The sequence below is a fragment of the Cimex lectularius genome, unplaced genomic scaffold, assembly GCF_000648675.2.
Source record: "Cimex lectularius strain Harlan isolate CLEC.00 unplaced genomic scaffold, Clec_2.1 scaffold3, whole genome shotgun sequence".
NCBI classification, from domain to species: Eukaryota; Metazoa; Arthropoda; class Insecta; order Hemiptera; family Cimicidae; genus Cimex; species Cimex lectularius.
The window spans coordinates 2,906,920-2,929,927 of NW_019392688.1; the positions used below are offsets into that span (position 1 = coordinate 2,906,920).

The window sequence follows — 23,008 nt, forward strand, 5'->3', positions numbered from 1 at the left end:
GGGATATACTTCGACGCACTCTTTCAAATATATGTATAAATTATTATTATTGTTAATATCTCGGAAAAGTTTATTATTTCTGATTTTTTTTTTAGTTCAGTCCAATTGTTTGGGGGGCTTTTCAGTCGGTTTAGTAGAATTTGGAAACCTAATATCGAAATCTGAGATACACTTCATGGCACCGTCAGGGTAATCCGTGCTCGGCACGTAGAACTCTAGAGGATCCGCTTTAAGATTCGCCTTAAAAAAAATAAATAAATTGAAATAAGTTAACAAAACAAAAATGCATAAGTCCTCTTACTTTGTTTTTGACCGATCTGAACAGATTCGCGAAGTTTGTATATGCGATCAATTTCAGATCTTCAAAGCTGAACTTTGGACCTTTAGAATGGAGCGAATCAAAAAGTGCTGAAAACGACGTCGCGCCGGTGACAGCGAAGCTGAAAAAAGTTCAGTTCGATAAATCAAACCAAAATAAAAACATTGATAATTTTATAAACTTTAAGATCAGATTCTCCATTTCCATTTTTGGGCTAACAAAAGTATATTTATAATAATAAGCCCAAATCTTGCGGTTGTATCTAGTCAAAATCAGACCAAAAATCCTTTCGGGAGTACAATAAAATGGATGGAGTTATAAACAACAAATCCTCACAAAAAGTTTGCTTTACCCCTTTCCATCGTATCCGAATCCTCCTCCAATTCCCAGATTTTTCGCCTCGACATGGGTCTTCAAGGCGGCGAACATGGCTACAATGAAAAGAATGGTAACTTTAGACAGATTCTCAACAAGAAATCTACTCACCGACCACCTGATCAACGTTGCACGTTTGGTCCTTGGTGCAAATCTGTTCTTCGGACAATGAGATCATGAGCAAACTGTTCGTTTTTTTCTGAAATATAAAAACAAATCAAACAAGTACGTGTAAGTAGTCGTTCTGTAAGGATTGATGGCTTCAATGCCCTACGCCCTTGGCAGTTCGAGGTAAATTTCAGCTTAATCCATTAATACAGATTCTATCCCAGCTCTACCTTTAAAACTCCTACAAAACCTCCCAGACCTACTAGAAACTCCTAGAGACATCAGACCATACCATGGTACTGTCAGACCCTAAAAGAAAAACATTCACTTACTATTAGATCGAGGGTCTCGTTTCCAACATTCAGACTGTTTTTGACCAAATCGTTGTAATTGGAAGCCGTGAATACGACCGGAGACCTCGAGACGTTCATAACCGCCAGCTGCAACTCCTTGCTCGTCCCGGTGAGATCGATCATGACTCCGAGGTTGTTCGCCTCTTCCACGACCGCTTTTGCGAAAGGGCTCAACACGTTTGGACCGGCCATCTTGGTCCAGGGAGTTTCGCAAATGTTGGCCAGCGAGATGACGCGGACCCCTAGCTCGTGATATGTGCGGAGCATCGCCGGGCGAGAGTCGAGCACGTATGCGCCGTCCAGTCCCACCAGACCCACCACACTCCCAGGTTTTGCGGTATTCAAATCTATAAAAAAATTTCTTTCAATGTATAATCAATTCTTCAATTATTAATAGTAAAGCTAATAAAATTAGAGCCATATATAATTTTTAAAATCGATCTTCTCAGTACGTTTCGTTAAGTGACCTGGTTTTCTCATTTGTCTGAACAAAGATTTTTAACGCCAATTAAATCCCATTAAGGTCGGATTTTCCATTCATGTCCTTTTTGTAAATATTTATATAAATCGTTCAATAATTTATTAAAAGTAATTGTATGTGATGACCTAGATTAACCGAATCCCTTCAAATGGAAAATCTTATTAATTCGAAATGATGGTTTAGGATTATAACATTAATCCGAAGAGAAACAGAAGATAAATTTGGTTTTTTTCTGTCCCTGCCTGGGTTTGTTGAAAAACTGTTCTGTGAGTACTTTGTTCCCATTTTTGGGAGCAATACATCTTCTATTGTAAAATGCAAAATAATAGCTTATTGTGTTCCACTGTCGTAAGTTATCTTTTACCCAGGTGTCCGATTCGATGCTAGCACCTGAGTCCGACCAGATTTTGAGATGGCAGTCGATAAACTGCTTCTGCTTCATAAAGCTTCTCCAAAATTTTAACGATAAATCGAAACTAGATCTGGACAATAAGGTAAACGTGATAGGAATCCGATGAAAACCTTCGAACTTCCGAGCGACTTGACGGAACGGAACTCTCTCATAGTTGACTCAAGATTGTAACATGACAATTTGTCGTAAATCCATATCGAAAAGAAATTTTAATTGTGTGATTAGATATGTAGAAGAGAGCGTTCACGATTTTTCGTAGGATTTTGGATTGGGAAATCGGGATGCGATGATAGTTGTAATGTTTAGCTAAACTCGACAGTTCAATGCCGTATGTCCAAATGGATTTAATTATCGTCTCGTATATCAGTCGTTTGATGTGAAGCTCCTGCTTTTTATTCTTGTCTGTGGATTCTAAGTCAGTCTTTTGAATATATACAGCCTGAGGTACGTGATGTGATTAACCATACGAAGAGGTGTATGATTTAAGTATAGTGGTGGAGAGTAAACGTTATATGCTGGCTTTTGTCTAAATTTATTTTTCTAGGTTCTATCTCGATTAGGTGAACCTGTAAGAGCGATGTGAGAGGACGAGATCTTTATTAGAGAATAGAATAAGCAGTATCAACCTCAGAAGTGTGACTGGATGTGTCGGGATGGGTAGGGAGTAGTATAAGAATAAAGATGGAATAAAGTATGGAAACAAGAGTACTCCCCTGTGGGACGCCAGCCTTAACAGGATAGTAATCAGAGAAAGATGTTCCCTGCTAACCTAACAGAAGGGGTCAATCAGGTATGATCGGAAGTTGGTGAAGGGAAGGATGCTCTTGAGCTTCCACAGCAAATCCGGATGCCAGACCCTATCAAAAGCTCTTCCAAACGAACAGCAACATTGTTTTCATAATATTACCTTAAAACAGGGAGAAAATCCATCTGCCCAAGATCTTGCTTTTGACCTTAGATATCAATCATCATCGCCTAATTTTCAATACAATATTCGGTAAAATCTCATACTTCATGGATTTTTTAAGAGATTGACTTAAGTTTCTTCCCTAAATACTGCATATACGAGACTACATAATGATGAATTTGATTCTACTGTCTGTTATAGGACCTCATTCCAGATCGATATTTTATGTACAAGTGCTAAACACAGTTGTCCTTTTTAGGGTCAGTAATAATGGAATATCTAGAACTACTGGAGTGAATGGTAAAGAATTATGCTTAGCTTTTATATTTCATCCTATGGGATATGAAGATAAACCGTCAATGACCCGGGATGGTCAAGGTCTAACCCGAGACGAATAATACTCTTATGTGATAAATCTAATCAACAAATAAAATAATAAACAGTTGTGTTTAAATATTAAAAAAATGGATTTTGTTTGGTTTACCTGTCGGTTCTGTGGCAATCGTGAAGTTCATGATCTTCGTGTACCTCTTGAGTACGTCGATTTGTTCGAGAATCTGCGGAATTGTGTCTTTGTACTGTGTCGCAGTGCAGTTGACACCGACCGTCCAGATCTGTACGCCGACATGACCGGTTCGCATCGCTGACGGATCGCCATCGGGTAGACGTTGGCTGAAGTTGACGTTCTTGAGCTGGTCGTTCAACTTCGTCTTGAGCTGGTAAGGAAGTCCGTTCCGCCTTTGAAGAGAAATTCCAATCAATACATCATATAATTTCAAATATAAACCATGTTTTCATGTTTTCACATAAACAAAAGTCGGACCAGCCTTCGCAGTAAGACAAACCTCTATGACATTTAAGTTTAGAAGTTCTTACAAGAAATGCTTATTTACAGCAAAATCATCATTTTATTCATTCAACTGGACCAAATAAACTGAGTCATTGATTTAAACATATATTAGTTAATCATTAGTTTAAACATATTAAACAACAACAAAAACGAAGAAATTGAGTCCTCAGACCCTTACCCGACGACGAGTGGGACTTTCAATATAACGTCACCTCCCGTTTTGAATTGGGGACTTCCTCCTCCTCCTCCGTCGTCGCCGCCCGACAAAGTAGCGATGAGGATTATGATGAATATGATGAGGAAGACTATGATGCCTCCTAGCACCATCATTTTCTTCCGCGTCAAGGGTGCAGACATACCTACAAAAATCGGTTTACTTATTTGCAGTTGTTCCATTATGGGCATTCAGATGTGTGACACATATTTGAAATAGGCTTTATGCATATATTTTTAATTGAAAAAATTTTCAGTGTAATTTGATCATCAACAACTTTCTGGTTTAGTAATTTGTTGAAGTCGTGAGGAGCAGTCAAGAATGAGATAGTTTAGAAAAATACCTTTTTCATTTTTTTGCCAACGTTTCGACCTTTATACGGGTCATCTTCGGGGCATAAAGTGTGCTATTCTTGTGGTGTAATATTTGTTTTGTGACACAACACTTTCACACAACACCAATATGACACTAAAAGAATAGCACCACACTTTATGCCCTGACGATGACCCGAATGAAGGTCGAAACGTCGACAAACAAATGAAAAAGGTGTTTTTCTAAACTACCTCATTCTTGACCGCTCCTCACGACTTCAACAAATTATGAACGACAAGTCACTGAGAAACATACGTTTCTGGTTTTGTCTACCAGACGCGTTTTGGAATATTGTCTTTGTATTGGTTGGTTTGTGTTTCATTTTGTCAGAAGTGTCCTTTTACAACGTATGCATAACAAATCTTTCGATGAATATTACCAAATCCTGAAACACTTCTGAAAGACCAAAACAGTTAGAAAATACAGACCATAATGAACAGAATTGACGCGCTTTGGATTTTCGCCATCTTCAGTGGTAGGTCTGTTTATTAAGTCAGTTGGGTCCATTGACAAGGTATCATCAGTACCCACCTCTGGAGTAAAACAAATGCTGACATACTTCTAACAGACCAAACCAGCAGAATTTTCCTCCTGGTATGCCTTTTCTGATATTTTTGGTCTGTCAGACGCATTTTAGCAATTTTGCCATCTTCAGTGGTTGATCTGTATGTTGTGGTATCAGTTGTGTCCTTTGACAAGGAATCCATACCAAGAAAACTTCCACTGGAGCTTACCAAATGCTGAAACACTTCTGAAAAAGCAAAAAATGAGAACATACAGATCAAGATGATCATTCTCGCTGGTTTTGATCTGACGGATGCACTTGAGATTTTTGCCATCTTCAGTGGTTGGTCTGCGCATTATTATGTCAGTTTGGTCTTTTGACAAGGTATCGACACCCACTTACCCACCTCTGGAGAAAACCAAATGCTGAAACACTTCTAACAGACCAACTCCTTATATGCCTTTTCTCACAGGTTTAATATGTCAGAGTGTTTAACATGTGGTAATCTCCAGCAGAAGGTTTGATACCTTGTAAAAGGGCCCATCTGACACAATAACAAACAGACCAACCACTGAAGATGGCAAAAATCTCAAGCGCATCCGTCCGACCAAAACCAGCGAGAATGATCATCTTGATCTTTATGTTCTCATTTTTTGCTTTTTCAGATGTGTTTCAGCATTTGGTAAGCTCTAGTGGAAGGTTTCTTGGTGATTTCCTTGTCAAAGGACACAACTGAAGCAATAACACACAGACCAACCACTGAAGATGGCAAAATGTGACACCCACTAATACAACTCTGGAGACTACAAAATGTTGAAACACTTCTGACAGACCAAAACCAGCCAAAATGATCATCCTGGACTACCTATTCTTGCTGTTTTGGACTGTTAGATGCTTTCGTCAGTTCACTGTCTTTAGTGGTCGGTCTGTGTGTTTCTATGCCAGTTGTGTCCCTTAACAGGGTATTACTCAATACCCATTAATCCAAGACTGGAAATTACCAAATGTTGAAACACTTCTGACAGATAAACTCAGCGAGATTAGATGAACCAGGATGATAAGAGAAAATTAAACAACAAATTTATCTGTGACACTTAAATACAATTGCATAATTAAATAATACAAAAAGGTAGTTTGATCATCTCTGACAATCCTGTTCTGAGTATTAATATTCTCGGACTTTTCATATCAGATGTATTATACTGTACCGCCATCGTCATTGGTTGGTTTGTACATTAGCTTGCCAGGCTTGTTCTTTTTAAAACAATTGTACAAACGCAGTTTAGTCCTAGAGAAATTGTTTTATCCAACTATTGTAACATTCTGAAAAAAAATTTTAAGAAGTATATATAGAAAGACATGGATGTCAGAATAATACACAGACCAACCATTGATGATGTCAATTTGGCGAACCTAGCTAACTAGCTACCTAGTACCTAGCATCTCACCTCACAAAGTTTTAAAAGTACATTAATATCATTATATTTGATCAATTTCAGCCCCAAACTGAATGTTGATATTTCGTCAACAGAGTTTAGTATTTGGCCATTTTCAACGCTTTGTCCAAGAGTTGTTTTTGTTTTATTTTTTTCAGTAGAGTCCTTTTGTAAGTTTCTCCAATCATTTTGGTCTCTCTCTATTCTCACTGGTTTAATCTGTCTCGTAGGTTCTTCACAATTTAGTTTTTACAATGGCTAGATTGATATAAATTTTCAAGATTTAATTATTGTACTTTTTCTAGGTTTGACCTGCTTAATTTCATCTTTTTTTAAAATAAAAAATTAAGAATTCAATTGCCTTACAAATCAAGTATTATGCATTATAAATACCAATTGAATTATTTAAAATTATCTAAAGTTGTTCTGTCTAAATAAGAGGTTTCATAATAAATAAACTTGCAGTAAGCAAGAAAAATATTTCCTTCGGCAAAGTATACTGAACACAATAGTTTTGCTTACGCAAAAATGTAAAAAGTTTTTTACTTACATTCTCTTGTGCTGGCGAGCAAGCCCTGACATAAATCGGAACAGAAGGGCATTTTTTTCCCTTGTAAGGCTGAAAGTGTGACGTGTAAAATCTAGCAAAGGAAAAAACTCAGTCCTTTAAAACCAACAAGGGAGGAGCTAATCTTATCTCAGGTGTGATGTGTAAGTACGGCTTGCGGTTGTATGACCCTTATCGCGACGATTCCGAATTGATTTTGTGCCCAATTTCAAACCGGGCTCGCTTAACTTTGCTAATAGGCGGAATTTACAAAATTCAGTGAAAATTGTGATTGTAAGAAAAAAAAGGCAGACATGCTTGAATAAGCGTTTTGTTTTTTGTCCACTAATACTTCATTGGTTGATATTTTGGGTCAATGTCCATAATTTTTTCTCTGTTTAAAATTATTGTCACATATACATAGTTAAAATTCAGGGTGTATTGGGAAAGTTTAAAAACAAAAAACAAAGAAAATCACAAATACAAACTGTTCAAAATTTTCTTTATTGAACCATATTTTTTTGGATATTTTTTTTAATTTTACTCTTGGGTTGTTATGTATATAAATTAATCATCATCGATTAAATATAATTAATGTTCAATAATCGATATTTTACAATTGAAATACAAATCTTGAACACATCACATGTTTATTAAATTTTCCCAATTGAGAAAACACAAGACCTAAAAAGGTTCGACCAAAATTTTTTTCGCATCTATTTACATATTTATAATGATATATAAACTGTTTTATTTCATTTTTTCTTCATTAATATAATATGTATACATATATATTTTATGTATAAATGCAGGTATATATTGTATAAATTTATAATTAATAATAGTCACTTATCTATAATAATTACAAGTCAATCAGGATAAATTAATTATAAATAAAAGAATAAATAAATCATATCAAATTAATGAAAATTATCCTTTTTTTCTAAAAAAAAAAATTAAATTAATGTTAAAGGAATGTTTTGCATTTATTTTCCTTTATTGTGGGTTCAAAGGGACATTAAATACAATGAATTTAATGAGCTACAAAAATAATTAAATAAAAAACTAATTTTCTGGGGGGGGAAGAAAAGTGAATTATCTTTAGTTACGAAAGGCTTTGGTTTTTATTATTATTATTTTTTTAATAGTATATTTACATAAATAATAAGCTATTACCACTAAATCAAAATTCAATGGTGAAATTAATTATAAAATAAGGAAAGTTGATAAATGGTAACTTTATCTTATTTTAGAAAAATTAAAATTTTAAAAAATAATCCATAATGGTCAACAAAAGGAATATTTTCCTCCCGAAAGGCTTGCCATTTTTCTTTCATCGCTTTTTGTCAGAATTGATATCAACCGTCAAAAAGTATGCAGTGTAAGGTTGATCAGTTTAACGCTTCAAAAAACATCGTGAAAATGTAAGACATTAAACAGTTTCGATTTCAACGTAAAATCTCTAGAAATACATGATATAAAATTTAGAGTAGAGCGGAGAGCACACTTACCCGATGCAACGCAACACGACATGACCTGACGCTCGTTTTGACGTTTTGATAAGGTGTGCACTTCTGTTCAACATCAAGCGCACGCCACATACAGTCGCACAGCGTGTATCACAACACTACACCATTTTTGCTCTTAATGCATTATTATGAGTGAAACCTTGTAATAAATTGTTCGTTAATCAATAAATGGTATTCCGTTATTTGGATAAATTTTTTGCCAAACATCATAATTAAATAACTTTTTTTTTACATTAAAATAAGCATGTTGAAACGATATAACAACAGAAATACATATAGTGTAAAATAACTATAAAAAATAGGAGTATCCGGTTTTTTGTCTTCTACTGTATTCAATGCTACTCGACAAAAATCTGGACAGGGGAACTTGGTTGCATCGCGTTGCGTAGAGTTGGATTGTGTTGCATGGTGTTGGGCGGATGTGCACGGGGATAATATAATTTTACGGAAAATTGGAAATTGGATTGTGTCAGGTGGCTTCGGGTCACGTCGCGTTGCGGTTACATCGGGTATGTTCCCCACTTAAAAGTGAAGATGTGGATGTGTTACAAGGTACATTTTCATTGATTTCATTTCTAACAGTACCTTTATCATCTCATTAATGATAAAATTATTTCAAGTAATTATTTTATGTAATATTTTTTAATGTAACAAGTATTTGAGAACCCAAACAAGATCAATGCATACTTTTATGACTTTTTTAAATTCAAACATGAAAGACATTAATATGGCAAAATGTAATCGATCATGTTTAACCGGTATGATGATTCATTGAACTTCTCAATGAAATAATAAAGAAATTTTTTTTTGTCGTTTTAATTAAAAGAGAAATTAAAAAGTCAATTATTAAGACTCAAGTTTCATGGCAAGGTTCCTGAGGTTCTCAATTTTCCCTTCAATATCGGCCCTTTCCGATGACAGTTTTTCTGAGAGTTGTTTGAGAGACATTCGGCGTGATTCGAGCTGTTTTGCTTCCTCCCTCAGTTTCGAATAAAAACATTCGTTCGACTCCAACTGTTTTTTTAAAATCTCCCTTTCCCTTTCTCTTTCTGGAATATATTTTAAAAAAATAGGATCAGCATAATCATATCGTAAATACCGGGAATTCACTCACCGATATCATAGTTAGCATAGGATTCTATTATCGCTTCGATTCCTTGCCATTTGACAATCTCGGTGTCTTCGAGGGGCTTATCGAAGGAATCTTGGCACGACTCGAAATAGACGAGGAGCGGGTTAATCCGCCCCTTCCGCCTTCTCTCGGAAAGAACTTCTGCCCAAATGATTTCCCTTTCTGCTTAAAAAATAAAACATTAAACATTTTAAAAACGACAATTGGTAAAATACAAATTGAAATTTATATCACCTTGAGCACGTTCCTTCTCAAAGAACGCAAGTCCTAGATTGTTGAGAAAATCCACCTTATGCCTGATATCACCCAGGTCTTCGGCCATTGGACGGGGTATGGGGAGGTCTACAGGCGACTCTGGCCTTGCCTCCTCTGCTTCTGAAGGCTCTACTATCATCTCAGGCAGAACCCTCATTCGCAGAAGTTTGCCCAGCTCCACATCTGGAGGGGAAAAAAACCATAAACAATAAAAAATATAACAATTCTAAATATAAAATGAAACAAAATGATCAAATCAAATTATCTACCGGATTTCTCCCTGGCAGTGACAAGTCCGAATGATCTGAGGGACGTCAGTTTGTCTTCGGCAGTTTCTAAAGGTGCAGGTGGCCCGGAGAGTATAAGAGGCTCGACATCTACAAGCGGTTGCTTTTCTCCATCTAATGTTGGACCGTCAGGTGAACTCGGAGATGGTGTAGTCTGTTCTCCTCGTGCTTTCTGTTCGTCAAGCCATGAGACAACCTTGCAAAAAAAACCATTAGACTAAAATAATTTAAAAAATTCACAAGGCAAAGATTTATATTGAAAGATTACCGGAGATGAAGTACGAGCAGGCCAGATCTGTAAATATTGATCCACAATAGAAACTGCAACATCATAAGTTCTTTCCTCAACCTTTGTTATCTGTGGAGGTGGGCTCAGGCGACGTTGGGGCCCTGGGTAGTCCTCAAATGGTCTCACAAATCGAGGTGGTGGTGGTTGTTGTTGCTGTTGTTGTTGTTGTGGCTGCTGTTGTTGTTGATGTTGAGGTTGTACCTGTGGTTGCTGCAGAGCTTTTCTGGAGTCAGTGGAGTGCGAAGGAGATGCTCTCGGGCTTCTCTTACTCTTTTCACGTCTCTCCTGTTCTCGTAGCCTGTGCTCCTCTTCTATTTTGATACGCTCATGGAGAGACGCTGGTGGTAAGAGGAGTGGCGATGGCATGAGAGGGTATAAAGAAGCAGGAGCATGGTAAGGCGGATATACACCAAGCCCACAACGCTCAAGGTAAAGTTGTTCCTCTAGCCTTTAAAATAATGGACTTATTAATGAAATACTAATGAAATATAGAAGTCATTTGAAACTGAATTATCCTGTCACCTTCTTTAAAAATAAAATTAAAAATTTACCTGTAGACGTGTTGTGGATACAAGTGCTGGTAAGGGTACTCGATAGGTATGCTCAAGTGGGGCATTCTTGAATCTTGTGGCCTGTACGGTTGAAACCCGCTGCGTGGCGCAGTATCCTTTTCATGAAGTTTGTTGTTAGGTGGAGACTGAGGTCGTAGTAGTTGCGGGGGTGCTCGTTTTGGACTCGTTCTCTCTTCAATTTCCGAACTTTGCTTGCTGGCAAGGTTGCGGAGGAACGCGGCGAAGGATCGACCCTGTTGAGGATGAGGTGTGGGAGTCGAAGGGAGTTGTGCTTGGGCTGAACGCTGGCTGCTTTTCCCCTTCGGTGATGGTCCTTCGAGTTGCTTCGACACTTGTGGGACACGCTTATCAGGTGGTTTCACTTGATTTGGAATCGCTTTCTTTGGCTGTACTGATGTGGATCTGCTCGGAGGAATAGATGATGAAACCTGTTAACAAAATATATTTATTGTTATTTCAATATCCTTGTTATTAAATTAAAGGTAGGAACATAATACTAACAGAAGCATTTCCATGGCGGTGGCCCGATGGTAACCTGGCGACAAGGACATCTGGTGAATCTTCTGGTGGTGGAGGTTGTGGAATCCAGTTGTACTGTCTCTTATCCGGTGGCAGACCCCAGCGCTCATATTCAAGCGATTGTGACCTTAGTGTCTCATAACAGTCCAGACAAACTACGGCAAGATCACCATTCTCAAGAAGAAGTGATCTTTCCGGTTGCCTATGATATCGAAGAAAGGGAAAGTCTTTCACAGGGAGCGCCCGTACTCGTCTCCGATATGTTGTGATGCCGCATACGTAGCAGATATAATCATGCCAGTTGTACTGCTTAGTCTCGGGGCTTATGTTTGGACTCCTTCGCCACTGAGCTAATACAGTATGGTAACAAAATGTGCACACGAGTGCAGACCCGTCTTCTCGCAGTTGTTCGGTATTTGACTGACTTTGGTGACGAAGAAGAGCAGGAAAATACGGAGCATTTCTGCCTTGGGGTCTTGAGTATATTACTCTTGCAAGGGTCAAATCTGAATGGAGGCCACAAAGGAAGCAATAAATAGATGACCCTTGATGAAGAACCGGACTACCATTACTCACATTCCTAGGAAGCTCGTATTTTCTCGCTTCAAGAGGAACTCTTTCCGCTTCCATAAGATCCCACTGAGTGGCAAGCCTACCAAGACATTTATTGCATATTAAAACTCTCCCAGTTGAATCGACACAATCAGCAGTCGATAGCAATGGACGAAGACATGGGAAATGCATAGCATGCGAGTTTATTCCTTCCGGGGCAGTTGGTACCCAATCAGTCTCATTTCTTGGTACTAAAAGCATACAACTAGGGCACAAATAAGTGCTAGAACTTGGGTAATCTTCAGATTTAGGAGCAGGTTTCATTTCGTACGGCTTGAATCTTATATCAGATTTCTTCTTGTCCTGTTGTGGGCTTGGGTAACCTTGGTGCTTTTGTGGTATCGACTTGTAACAAATGCTACAAACTTCCACACTGCCTTGAGGCGTGATCGGCCTCGCTTTCAACGGAGTTCCAAGACCTGCTATAAATGGATAATAAATCGCCCCGTTTGAATTAGGTTGTGTGTGCATGGTCCGTGAAGAACTAGATGGGTACTCGAGACCGCAGGTATAGCACACGAAAGTCTCCTGTGCCGGTGAAGACCGTTTTCTCAGGGTGTAATGACGATCATTGTGCGCTACGTTGCTTGCCTGGTATGCATTCCACTGGTGAAGGAGATGCTGTTGGCAAGGAGCACAAGCAAGTACACGGCCTGTAGAATCCATCGGGCGTGACCTAGGTGGTCTTGAATGGAGCATCAATGATGGGAAATAAGGTTGATTCGAAAGAGGCTTGGCACCTGGAGGAAAAAATTTATTTTAAAAAATGTCTACAAAAAATAACTTATTTACTAACCAATATGAGCCAATGAACCTCTTGAGTATTCCTCACCACAGACATAGCAGACCTGAGTTTTTGAGTTCTTGTTCGGCATCGAAAGATCTAAAATATCGGTACCGCTTGAGCTTGTATAACTCCCTGAATATAGATGTTTGAAGAGGTGATTGGGAGAAGGGGAAGGCAACAAAAAAACAAAAAAGAAAAAAGAAAAAATGAAAAATAAAAACTTAAAGGAATAAAGAATATTTAAAGCAGTGTACAGTTTACTAGCATTACCTGGATTTGAGCTGCCGCCATTTGCTGCAGATATGGACGGTGATTGACGTGGGTCAAATGAGTTAGGCGTACTTTCTTCCAGACTTGATATTCCAGAATCCCTGAGAAATTAAAAATGATTAAAAAGATTAATTAAGACTGGATTAACACTATATCACACCTGAACATGTGACCCATGATGTCTGGAGAGGGGTAGTCCTGAGAACCGACTTCCGCACCAGTGTAAGGACCATTGTCGACCCTTTTGAGCCAATAGATTCGCCTCGAGTGTGGTGTATTCTCCTTCTGGTACTTCTCCCATTGCTATAAAACAATAACAATTAAAATTATAAAAGAATATTTTTTAAAATTTTTAAGTTTTGATTACCTGTGTGAGAAGACTATAGCAGAGATAACACGCTCTGAAGGTGGTTTCTCTATGAGAAGATCGTCTGTACCCTGCAGGAGGCGAGTGACCTTCGAGAAAGGGGAAAAAAGGCTCCTCGAGCTCTACACCTGCGATCAAAGTTCTTGAACCTGGAGTGGACTTCAGCTGGTACTCCTCTGAGTGCCCAGTAGACCCGCAGACAAAGCAGACTGGGAAGTGCTGTTGGAGCAGAGTGGGAACCTGCTGCTGGTGTTGGTGTTGGGAATGTTGCTGGATGTGATTGCTCGTCTCAGGGTTGTACCCACGGTTGTCCGTCATTATATTCCCTTGAAAAACAATAATAAAAACTGGTCAGTTGTTGGAAGTACATTTAACTTTATTTTATCTCTATGTTTGAATAACAGCTTTTATTATAATCAATGATGTGCTTGTGAAAATAAAGAAAAATTAAGAGGGCGTTATTTTTCATTTTTTGCCTTAGGTAAGTATAAAGTAAAGTTGTAGCTTGATCTACTGCTATCCTGGTCTACCTATCATTGGTTGGTTACTATGCCCATTTGGGTCTGTATGTTATTTTGTAAAACAGTAATAATATGATGATGATAATAGTTGATCGAGCCACAGCAAAGCACTTTCGTGTAACTTCCCTTAACTGACACTTCTAAAAAGCAGACACCTCCCTTGAACTGAAATCCTTAAATTCTCATTCCCGGCGTCTTCCGCCGTTTGTTTACATTAAAATCTTCTATAAAGTAGACACTCCCAATATAACTGTATTCTGACTAAAACTCCCAAAGAATAGAAGTTAGCATTCAAAAATGGCCGTTTCCCGTGTTTGTTTTGTTCGCCTTCAAATATTTTACCAGTATTCCTAGATTTGGATTATGCCACTTTGCAAATGTGTTTAAGTACTTCTTCAGTGAGTTTGATACTTAAAGAAAAAATTAATGTAATTAAAGTGAGTGAAAGGGAACAACTAAGTGTGCAAAACTTGGGTGTTTTCAATCGGAAAGACCCAGGCAAGTAAATTCTTTTTAAAAAATTGTATGATGGAAATGACAAATCTCGCAGATTTTTTTCCTTTGTTATTGTTCAGCCATAGAACAGGACGTATTTGAATGGTTTTGCCCTGCTCAGGTTGGTAAAATACCACTATCTCTACCTCATCCAAGAAAAGGCCTTAGAAGTTGCAAAATTTCATTTAAGGCTAACGGATTTTAAAGAATCTTCAGGTTGGCTTGACATTTAGCACATGGCATAAAATTTCTTTTAAGACGATTTGTTTAGAGAAGGTCTGAGTTTTGTACAAAACTGAATGCTGTTAAAAAATGAGCTTCGTCAGAGAGTAAAAGTTTCAAATGAGGTTTTGTTCTTATGCAAAATATGCTCAGTCAATTTGAAATCCCCCTGGTCATAGAAATAGCTGGTGTTTCAAAGGTATAGCGGACAATATTTCATTCCCCAATATTGTCCATTATCGTATGTAGTTAATACAATATTGACGCTGGAGATTCCATCACCCAGTGGATCTGCAGAAGTCCATAGGGTGCACAATGATATTCTACTCCTCTTCTATTCACTCCCACAAATAAATACAATCACTCAAAAAAGGCAAAATAATTGAATAAAACAAGACTTCCCAAACCAGTGATCATGGTTAGCTAAAAGCTAAAATATTTTTGACAGACAGAACCATGAAATAGCCAAAAACGAGGATAATCAAAGATGTTGGCTGCATCTCTTGTAAAACGGCACATCACGTTGCTTATTGTAATGCATAATTATTGTTTTAATAACATCTAGGTTTTTTTTTTTAATTTCGTTGTGAAAGATTGTATTTTTAGCATTACAAATATTAATTTTGGACTGATAAAAATTTGGCGTATTGGAAGCTGAATAGAAAATTGCCTAATTTTTTCATTGAACCTTTGAATTCTGTAGAGTGAGTTCTATTATTTTTAATAGAACTTAAGCTGTTCGATATCTTTTTATTATGTAAATCAATATGTAGAGCCCATGAAAACTTTTAAAATAAGTTGGATGTCTTGTCTGCCTATCCTCTTTTCTTTGGTCTTTTAAACATGCTCTAGAAGTGGACAATTCATGAGTTGTTGTGTGTTGTAAGTTGTGTGTGGATATCTTTACCCTCCAAAGCCCATAGTCGAAATTTAGTATTTTAATATTTTATTTTCTATTACTTTGGTACTCTACTAATACAATAAATGCATGTTGTTGTTTTTTTGTTTAGGGCAAAAATAATAAAAAATTATTATAATAACACTTTAATGTATGAATGTAGTGTTTGAAAGGGTAAGACTTAGGTGGGGGCTGAAATGATCTAGATGTCGGAAGCCCCAGTAAAAAAAACACTAATAATTATTTTAATTAATTAATATTTATATAAGGTCTTGATTGAGACAATGAAGTTAGTGTCATAAGTGGAATTTAATATTTATATAGACTGCATATTATAATGGTATTCTAAATTTGAAAAACAAGTTACGCCAGGTCCAAAATTCAGTTTCTTATGAAAATATAATTTTTTTGTCTCAAATATCAATTTAATTTATGCACCCAAAATATATTGAGCAAAAAAGATTTTTAATATTTTTTATGCTACTAATGTGCATGTAATATATCTTAGCACGAAATGTTACTTACAAATCACTAAACATGAACAAAAAACTTCAATGGTGCCAAACACATATTAAAGTAAAATTACTAAAACAGTTGACATATTACTAAAATAATATCAAACACTTCTGGTAGATAACCTTGTTATTTATAAATTGCATTATTATTGTCTATAATAAAGGGAGTTCAAATACAACTTACAAGAACACAAACAGATAATTTCTAATTTTTATTGTTTAATAATAATGCCTAGACGTGCAAAGTGTAGCCCAAGTAAAAAAGGGAATAAGATACTTTCTTTTTTCTTGTGGTGTTTGTATCGGTGCTGATGGGAATATCAGTCAATGATTGTTGGAAAGAAAACGACTTCAAATCTTTGCCGACGTTTCGATTTAATTCAAATTTTTATCAGGCTTGCTGTACATATATAGTATTATTACATTATTACTATTATTACATTATTATTTATTATTACAGAATTACATATATATTATATACAAGAAGACAAAAGAGCTTAACTTACCACTTGATCTCTGTTATCTTTTTTATTTATGTTTTATTTATTTATCAATTGGCAAATGTCCCATGTATTGTTCTACTTAACTGGGCATTTGCCAATTGATAAATAAATAAAACATAAATAAAAAAGATAACACTTAGAGATCAAGCGGTAAGTTAAGCTCTTTTGCTTTCTTGTATATAATATATATGTAATTCTGTAATAATAAATAATAATGTAATAATATACTATATATGTACAGGATGCCTTGATAAAGATTTGAATTAAATCGAAATGTTGGCAAAGATTCGAAGTCGTTTTCTTTCCAACAACCATTGACCAATATTCCCATCAACACCAATACAAACGCCACAATTATATTCAACGATCATCACAAGTTACATACTTTTTTCTATCCATTTTATAGTCAAAGATATTCAAACTCAAAAAGACAACAGAGTACGAGACCGCAATCAACATTAAAATAATTTATTACCAATTGAGGTTGATGTAGAAGGCCTGGATTTTTTTTATTTATTTTTTTTGGGGGGGGGGGGGGGTAAAATTAGGGACTTAGTTGAACACAAAAAAAAACAGTCCTGACATGTTTAGTTTATTTTTTGGCCAATTTAAATTACAGTCCCTAAGTGTTGGAGGGTTAAAACGTACACAACTGGCCAACCATCACTAAACTTGGCAAAATGGAAAGGAAAAAAAAAACAATAAGCAGACCACGATTGGTAACGGCCAAAATGTCAGGTTCTGCAGACCTCAAAAAGAATTGCCAAGACGAAGACTTTACTGGACCAGACCAGGATCTGAAATTACAAAATAAAACATTTTCCTACCTGTATAACTAATGTTCAAAACAAGACAGAAAATCTGTTGTTGAAAAATATTTAGTATTTGTAATTTCAGATAATGGTCTGCCTATCCTCGCTGTGTAAGTTTTTCATAGTTGTTTAACTGTTGGTGTGATACCCTCTTGAGGTCTACTTGGTCTACCTATTCTCGCTGTTTTGGATCAGAAATCTGAATGGATCAGAAAATGGAAAATAAAGTATTTTCCTACCCGTATATCTAATGTTCAAAGTCAAGAAATTACAGGTGAAAAAATGTTTTGCTTTGGTCATTCCCGATCCTGGCCTGTCTATAGGAGTTAGTGTATTATAAAAAATATTTAAGGTATGCATCCGACCAAACCAGCTACAATTGGTAGACCAGAATCGGAAATGGCCAAAATAATACATTTTTCTACATACATGTAATCAAGACAGAGGATTGTTGTATTTTTTTTTTTTTTTTTTTTGTGATTTCCAATCCTGGTCGTCTTCCTATGCTTATTTAGGTATTTCATCGATTTTCATGTTTGGTTTTTGTGTGATATCGCCTTGAAGTTTACTGGGTGGTGGGCCTGTAGTTTCATAATTTTTGGTCATTTTGGTCTGCCTAGTCTGTTATGGTCAGATACATGCTACCTTAACTGTCCTTTTATAAAGTACAAACCTAAACAACAAAAATATGCGGACCAGGATCAAAAATTACCAAAAAAACCTTTTCTACCTGTACTTCTATGTTCCAAAATCAAAACAATGTTTCCTTGTTTTTTGTTTTTCTTTTACCCAAGATCAAATACACCAATGTATTATAGTGTCATTTGTGAAAGATGTCAGTTGCATTGTTTTTAGACTTGAATCATTTTCAGTTTCTAATTTGATTTCATATTGAGATCGGCGGTGTGATGATCATGCACTTCGGTTGACTCCGATCGTTCTAGCCTGCCTTTCCTCCCAATACATAAAAATTGATCCGACCAAACAGGAATCACCATAGACAAGGTGGTAATAATCAAACGCTTCTCACAGAATACAACAGCAAGGATAGGCAGACTAGGGACCAAACTACAATAATACACCGGGAATACAAAAAAGCCAGAAAAAGAAATGGTTTGTGATTAACAATTAAACCTTTTGTTATACTAACTCTATTTTGTCACAATCAAGTTTAATTATTGCAAGATATGGCAAAATTAAAAGACATTTAGGTTAATATCGCTTTATTATCGTTTTTATCGTTTAATCTTCTCTTATTGTTGAAAATCAATGTTTTTTTTAATAGCGGTCGGTTTATCATGATGCTTGGAATACTGTGAAGTCATATTGGCAGAAATGTACAGATATGATTTGATTGTTGCAATGAAAACTCGCAGTATCTGAGAGAATTGTTTTGTGTAAATGCTATTGTTTTTTCTCTTTTTCTTTTTTTAATTGGGTATTGTATTTTTGTCGCTTCTGGCGTGGTTTTTGCGTGATTCTCAGTTTTGACCAAGGTGAAATGTAATAAAAAAAATTGTCTTCTCTGCAACTCACGACTCATTGTTCCAAGCGTGTACGTACAGTCCGGGAATTGGAAATGAACAGGCCAAATGTCTGCGATGAACAATTTTCTTTTGCTGGTCGAAGATAAATCGAAATGATTTTTTATTGGTTTTCAAACACGCATTTAAAAAAAAACTTTCAAGTATGTACAACAAACAAGAGATTTTGAGACGGTATAAATTGTCGGGTACTCACTTTCAAACATCAAGTCTTTCCTTTCCCGTCCTTTTTCATTTGTCCAGGTCTGATGGGACGAGACGAAAAACAAAAAAACAAATAGGCACTTTTAAAATAAATAAAAATCACTCGATATCACATCCTGTCACTTGGGTAGGTGAAGATTTCCCTTAAGACTTTTCCAAGGCGGATGGCATTTATTAAAGGTTCAGAGAGGACGTTCGTCGTGGGAAAGAGGTTTTCCGGGCATTTCTCGGGGAGTTTTCCTCGACGGTTTCGAGGATCGGAAAGAATTTTTTTTTACAAATGGGCTTTTTTTAGGATCTCCTAAGTGCTGAGCCCTTGTATCTTTTCTAGGACGGCGACCTGTCCGGGTCGAGGTGGGCTTTTCCCGGATCCCGGAGTTTTTTTCCGAGTTTTGGAGCTTTCAGTTTTCCGGCTGTCGTCGGGGAGGCTAGAAGGGGCGACTGAGAGATCCAATATGGCGCTCGGGCTCTCTACGGTTTTTATCTCTCGGAGAAAAGAGGCTTTAAAACCAAAACACCGATTTTCCACAAATCGATTATCGCCGTTATTTGGATCGTTTTGTACTTTTTTCACTCTTTTACTACAAATCAGTTTAAAAACTAAAAATATACAAAAATACGATTTGTACAAGGCGTGTATTTTCTGATTTGAAAAATTAAGAATGGACCATAATGGGGATTTTTTTCTTTCCGACATCAAATGCTGAAAACCCGGGAAAATATCAAATGAAAAAAACATCTAGGGTTTTTCTCTTTTCTATTAGCATCTCTCTATTAATTTAACATATCTTACAAAATTTAAAAATAAATACTAAAATAATCCAACATAATACATACCCTCAAAAGGTGTTCCATGTACACCTTATGTTTTTTTCCTTTTATTTATTACAACTGGCCTTGCTAGACCAACCATTATTTTGCAATGTTCTATGTACAATAAATAAATATTTACAAATTCTTATAAACCCATTGGTAAATAAGATACTTCACTATTCGCAAAATTAAAAACTATGCTAGTTCTGTTCAACCTTCTAACGTTGTTTCATTTGTGAGGAGTTTGGTCGCTTTTTCTCATGCTGGCCCAACCTGGACACAAAGGAATTTTGGGTAACAAAAAAGCAGACACATTGGCCAGAGGAGGATATGCAAGACCATATATAGGCCTTGAAGCTACTCATCTGATAAAAAAACCAAAGACATCACAGAATGAATATAAAAAAGACAAGTGGATTAACACTAGGGGTGCAAGACACGGTAAACGTATGCTAAAACAACCCTCACCAAGACTAGCAAACTCACTACTATAGTTAGAGAGGGAACTCAGAGAAATGATAGGACTATTTATCAGTCACTGACATCTGAGAAAACATCTACACAACATGGGCATATTTAATGAAGATCTCATTTTGCAGCAACTGCTCAATTGAGGCATAACCTCGGATTCGAAGGAAACCCCAAGAATGGAATTGTAGCAATGACTGTCATTGACCTCATACTCCTTAAAACAAAGATTGAATCGACAGATTGAACTGATGTACAATATGCCAGAAGGATGCAGTGCTTAGGGAAGATAAACCATCACTTCCTAGTCTACTCTCATCATCATCACTTCATACTGGCTGAGGCGAGGCTGATGTTTGGTAGCAAAATATTCTGCTGTGTCCTCTTAAGATAAGGGAACCAAAAGATAAGGTTTCATTTTGGAATGTTTCTACAATTTTGATATTATTGTGTTTGGTACAATCCCATAGTTGAATACCATATGTTCAAATAGGCTTAGGATTTGTCTGTATAACAATATTTTATTTTGTATAGATGGTTGGAGCTGCATCCTATCAGCCAGTATATCTTATACCTTAAACCTATTTCTGCCCTTTTTTATTCTGTGTTCTTTTGATCTCAGCTTGAATTCTAAGGTCATTTCCAGATATTTAACTGTATCACTGAATAATAGCATCTATGTGCAAGATGAAACATGGTCCAATTTTTTGTATTTATAATTTATTTGTATAAATTTATGCTGATTGAGCCTGATTCTCAATTTTATTTTACTTTTTTGGTCCATTTATTTATCCTGTTATACGCCTTTTGGAGGATTTTGGATGTATGGTTGATGCCCGGTCATACTGATATCACCGTTATGTCATCTGCAAACAGTGCAATTTTTGCTCATCTATTCTAGGAAAATCACTTATGTATAACAAGTAAAGTAATGGACTTAGTATGTTACCCTGTGGCACTCCATTTATTGTTTTTAGTTCTGTATATTGGTCTTCTTATTTGACTCTAAAATGCCTGTCAGGTAGGATATCTTCTTACTGCTTTGGTAGCATTCCTTTTCATTTATTGAGGAATCCTTCACGCCAGACCTTGTCAAAAGCCTGTGAGACATCAGAGAAGTATGGTATCATAGAGTTAGTTCCAGAATCAGCTGTTATTTCATACCTCAAAAGCAAAATATACTTAAAAAGGAAATAAATCAAAGCCACTACCAAAAACCATGGCTTTCTTATTTTCAAAAAACAAAAAATGAGTATTGACCAGATTGCAAGTAGGGCAAGTAGCACGTATACAGCAGAGAGACTCCCTAGTCTTGTGATGTGCAAGTAACATTGAAGTATGATCATTATTAAGCACTAAGCACAAAAATGCTCTTTGTAAAGTTATGTTGCTGATTGGGAGATAATGCAGGAATAAAAAAAAAGAAATTTTAACAATCAGCAAATTTATTAAATAAATTATCAATAGTTTCTAATTTTTTCCTGAAAAATGAGATGGTGAGGTTCAGGTGCCTCAGATCTCCCATACCAACTGTGAGCGTTTCTCTGGTCTGTATCTCTATTCTTGTAGGGTTGACACTTCCTTTTTCAAAAAAGATAGTTCTTACTCACTCATTGTTTTTTTCATTTTTACTTAATGAACTATCTGTTTTAAAAAAGGATTAACACCGCACTCACTCCAGCATTCACCATTTCTATGGGTTGACACATTTCTCCATCTTCAGTGGTTCATCTGTATGTTATTTTTATTTATTTTTTTAAATCAATTTACAGTAGAGTAAATAATCTATTTATTTCATTAATCATTACACTTGGTCTATGAGGTTATGAAAGTGAAATATGATCATCTTCAATTTATTCTGTCCTGTCTTTTCTTGTACTGTTCAGATAGTGTTGTCTGTGTGTTATTTTATTAATGATGCTTCTTTTTTTATTTTTAGTAACAAAATCGGCAGAGAGACATGGATCTGGGACAATCACCAATTTTATAAAACATTGTAATGAGGTTATGGAAGTGTAAAATGAAGCTTTCTGATTTATTTTGGTCTGTCTAGTCTCATGGGACTTATCACCATGTTGCTGGTCTGTGTTTATCAGTCCTTAAAAATTAAAAATACATTCAGACCTGAATGGTTTATGGATTTGTAAGCACTCCAGTTAGGTCTGTGAGTTGATCAATTCTTAGTATGATCATCTCTGAATTTTCATTACTGTAAGATTTTCCAACAGAGACATTTTCACAATATTGGGTAATTGGTCTGTTTTATTTTATCAAAATAAGTCTAGATGATACTGTGCAGTATGATCAGCTCTGATTTATTTTCCTGGTAGTTCTGTGTAACATTGCATTGTTTTTGTAAAATAGGATGAACCAGAATGCTACTTTGTCAAGCATATTTACTATTCCTCTTATGTGTGTTTTTTGTCTGTAAAACTGGATGACCTGGTAGATGGAGCTATTTTGTCAAGAATTGTGATGTGACCTGTCCACCTAATTCGAGTTTGTTTCATAGCCC

At 36.2% G+C, this 23,008-nt stretch overlaps 2 protein-coding genes across 4 annotated transcripts; both read right to left on the reverse strand.

The window, feature by feature from the left end:
• Nucleotides 1-75: 75 nt before the first annotated feature.
• Nucleotides 76-7,042, reverse strand: LOC106662243 (dipeptidase 1-like). Of its 2 annotated transcripts, none has more exons than XM_014386161.2 (8): nt 6,883-7,042; nt 3,984-4,164; nt 3,440-3,693; nt 1,135-1,502; nt 806-893; nt 672-750; nt 302-440; nt 76-240 (listed from the first exon to the last, which is right to left on the reverse strand). In XM_014386161.2, the coding sequence occupies exons 1-8, from the start codon at nt 6,932-6,934 to the stop codon at nt 97-99; spliced, it is 1,305 nt and encodes a 434-aa protein (XP_014241647.1). In that variant the 5' UTR covers nt 6,935-7,042; the 3' UTR covers nt 76-96. The 2 variants fall into 2 exon arrangements, with proteins under 2 accessions (XP_014241647.1, XP_014241648.1); XM_014386162.2 differs by lacking the exon at nt 6,883-7,042 and adding an exon at nt 5,762-5,854.
• A 1,524-nt stretch (nt 7,043-8,566) lies between these two features.
• LOC106662252 lies at nt 8,567-19,878 on the reverse strand. 2 transcript variants are annotated; one of them, XM_014386183.2, is made up of 12 exons: nt 19,205-19,878; nt 13,499-13,824; nt 13,292-13,434; nt 13,132-13,232; nt 12,871-12,957; nt 11,445-12,814; nt 10,923-11,371; nt 10,351-10,819; nt 10,065-10,278; nt 9,775-9,978; nt 9,523-9,702; nt 8,567-9,457 (listed from the first exon to the last, which is right to left on the reverse strand). In XM_014386183.2, the coding sequence occupies exons 1-12, from the start codon at nt 19,212-19,214 to the stop codon at nt 9,255-9,257; spliced, it is 3,756 nt and encodes a 1,251-aa protein (XP_014241669.1). In that variant the 5' UTR covers nt 19,215-19,878; the 3' UTR covers nt 8,567-9,254. The 2 variants fall into 2 exon arrangements, with proteins under 2 accessions (XP_014241669.1, XP_014241668.1); XM_014386182.2 differs by having other exon boundaries at nt 12,871-12,993; nt 19,205-19,876.
• Nucleotides 19,879-23,008: the final 3,130 nt, after the last annotated feature.

Excerpts from the sequence above, each read along its gene's own strand:
- LOC106662243 (XM_014386161.2), bottom strand. The coding sequence starts at position 6,934 with ATGCCCTTCTGTTCCGATTTATGTCAGGGCTTGCTCGCCAGCACAAGA. Across the intron at positions 4,165-6,882 it reads GCTCGCCAGCACAAGAGAAT|GTATGTCTGCACCCTTGACG; the intron begins GTAAGTAAAAAA and ends CGATTTTTGTAG. Across the intron at positions 1,503-3,439 it reads GATTGCCACAGAACCGACAG|ATTTGAATACCGCAAAACCT; the intron begins GTAAACCAAACA and ends ATTTTTTTATAG.
- LOC106662252 (XM_014386182.2), bottom strand. Across the intron at positions 10,820-10,922 it reads TATCCACAACACGTCTACAG|GCTAGAGGAACAACTTTACC; the intron begins GTAAATTTTTAA and ends ATTATTTTAAAG. Across the intron at positions 9,703-9,774 it reads TGAGAAGGAACGTGCTCAAG|AAAGGGAAATCATTTGGGCA; the intron begins GTGATATAAATT and ends TTTTTTAAGCAG.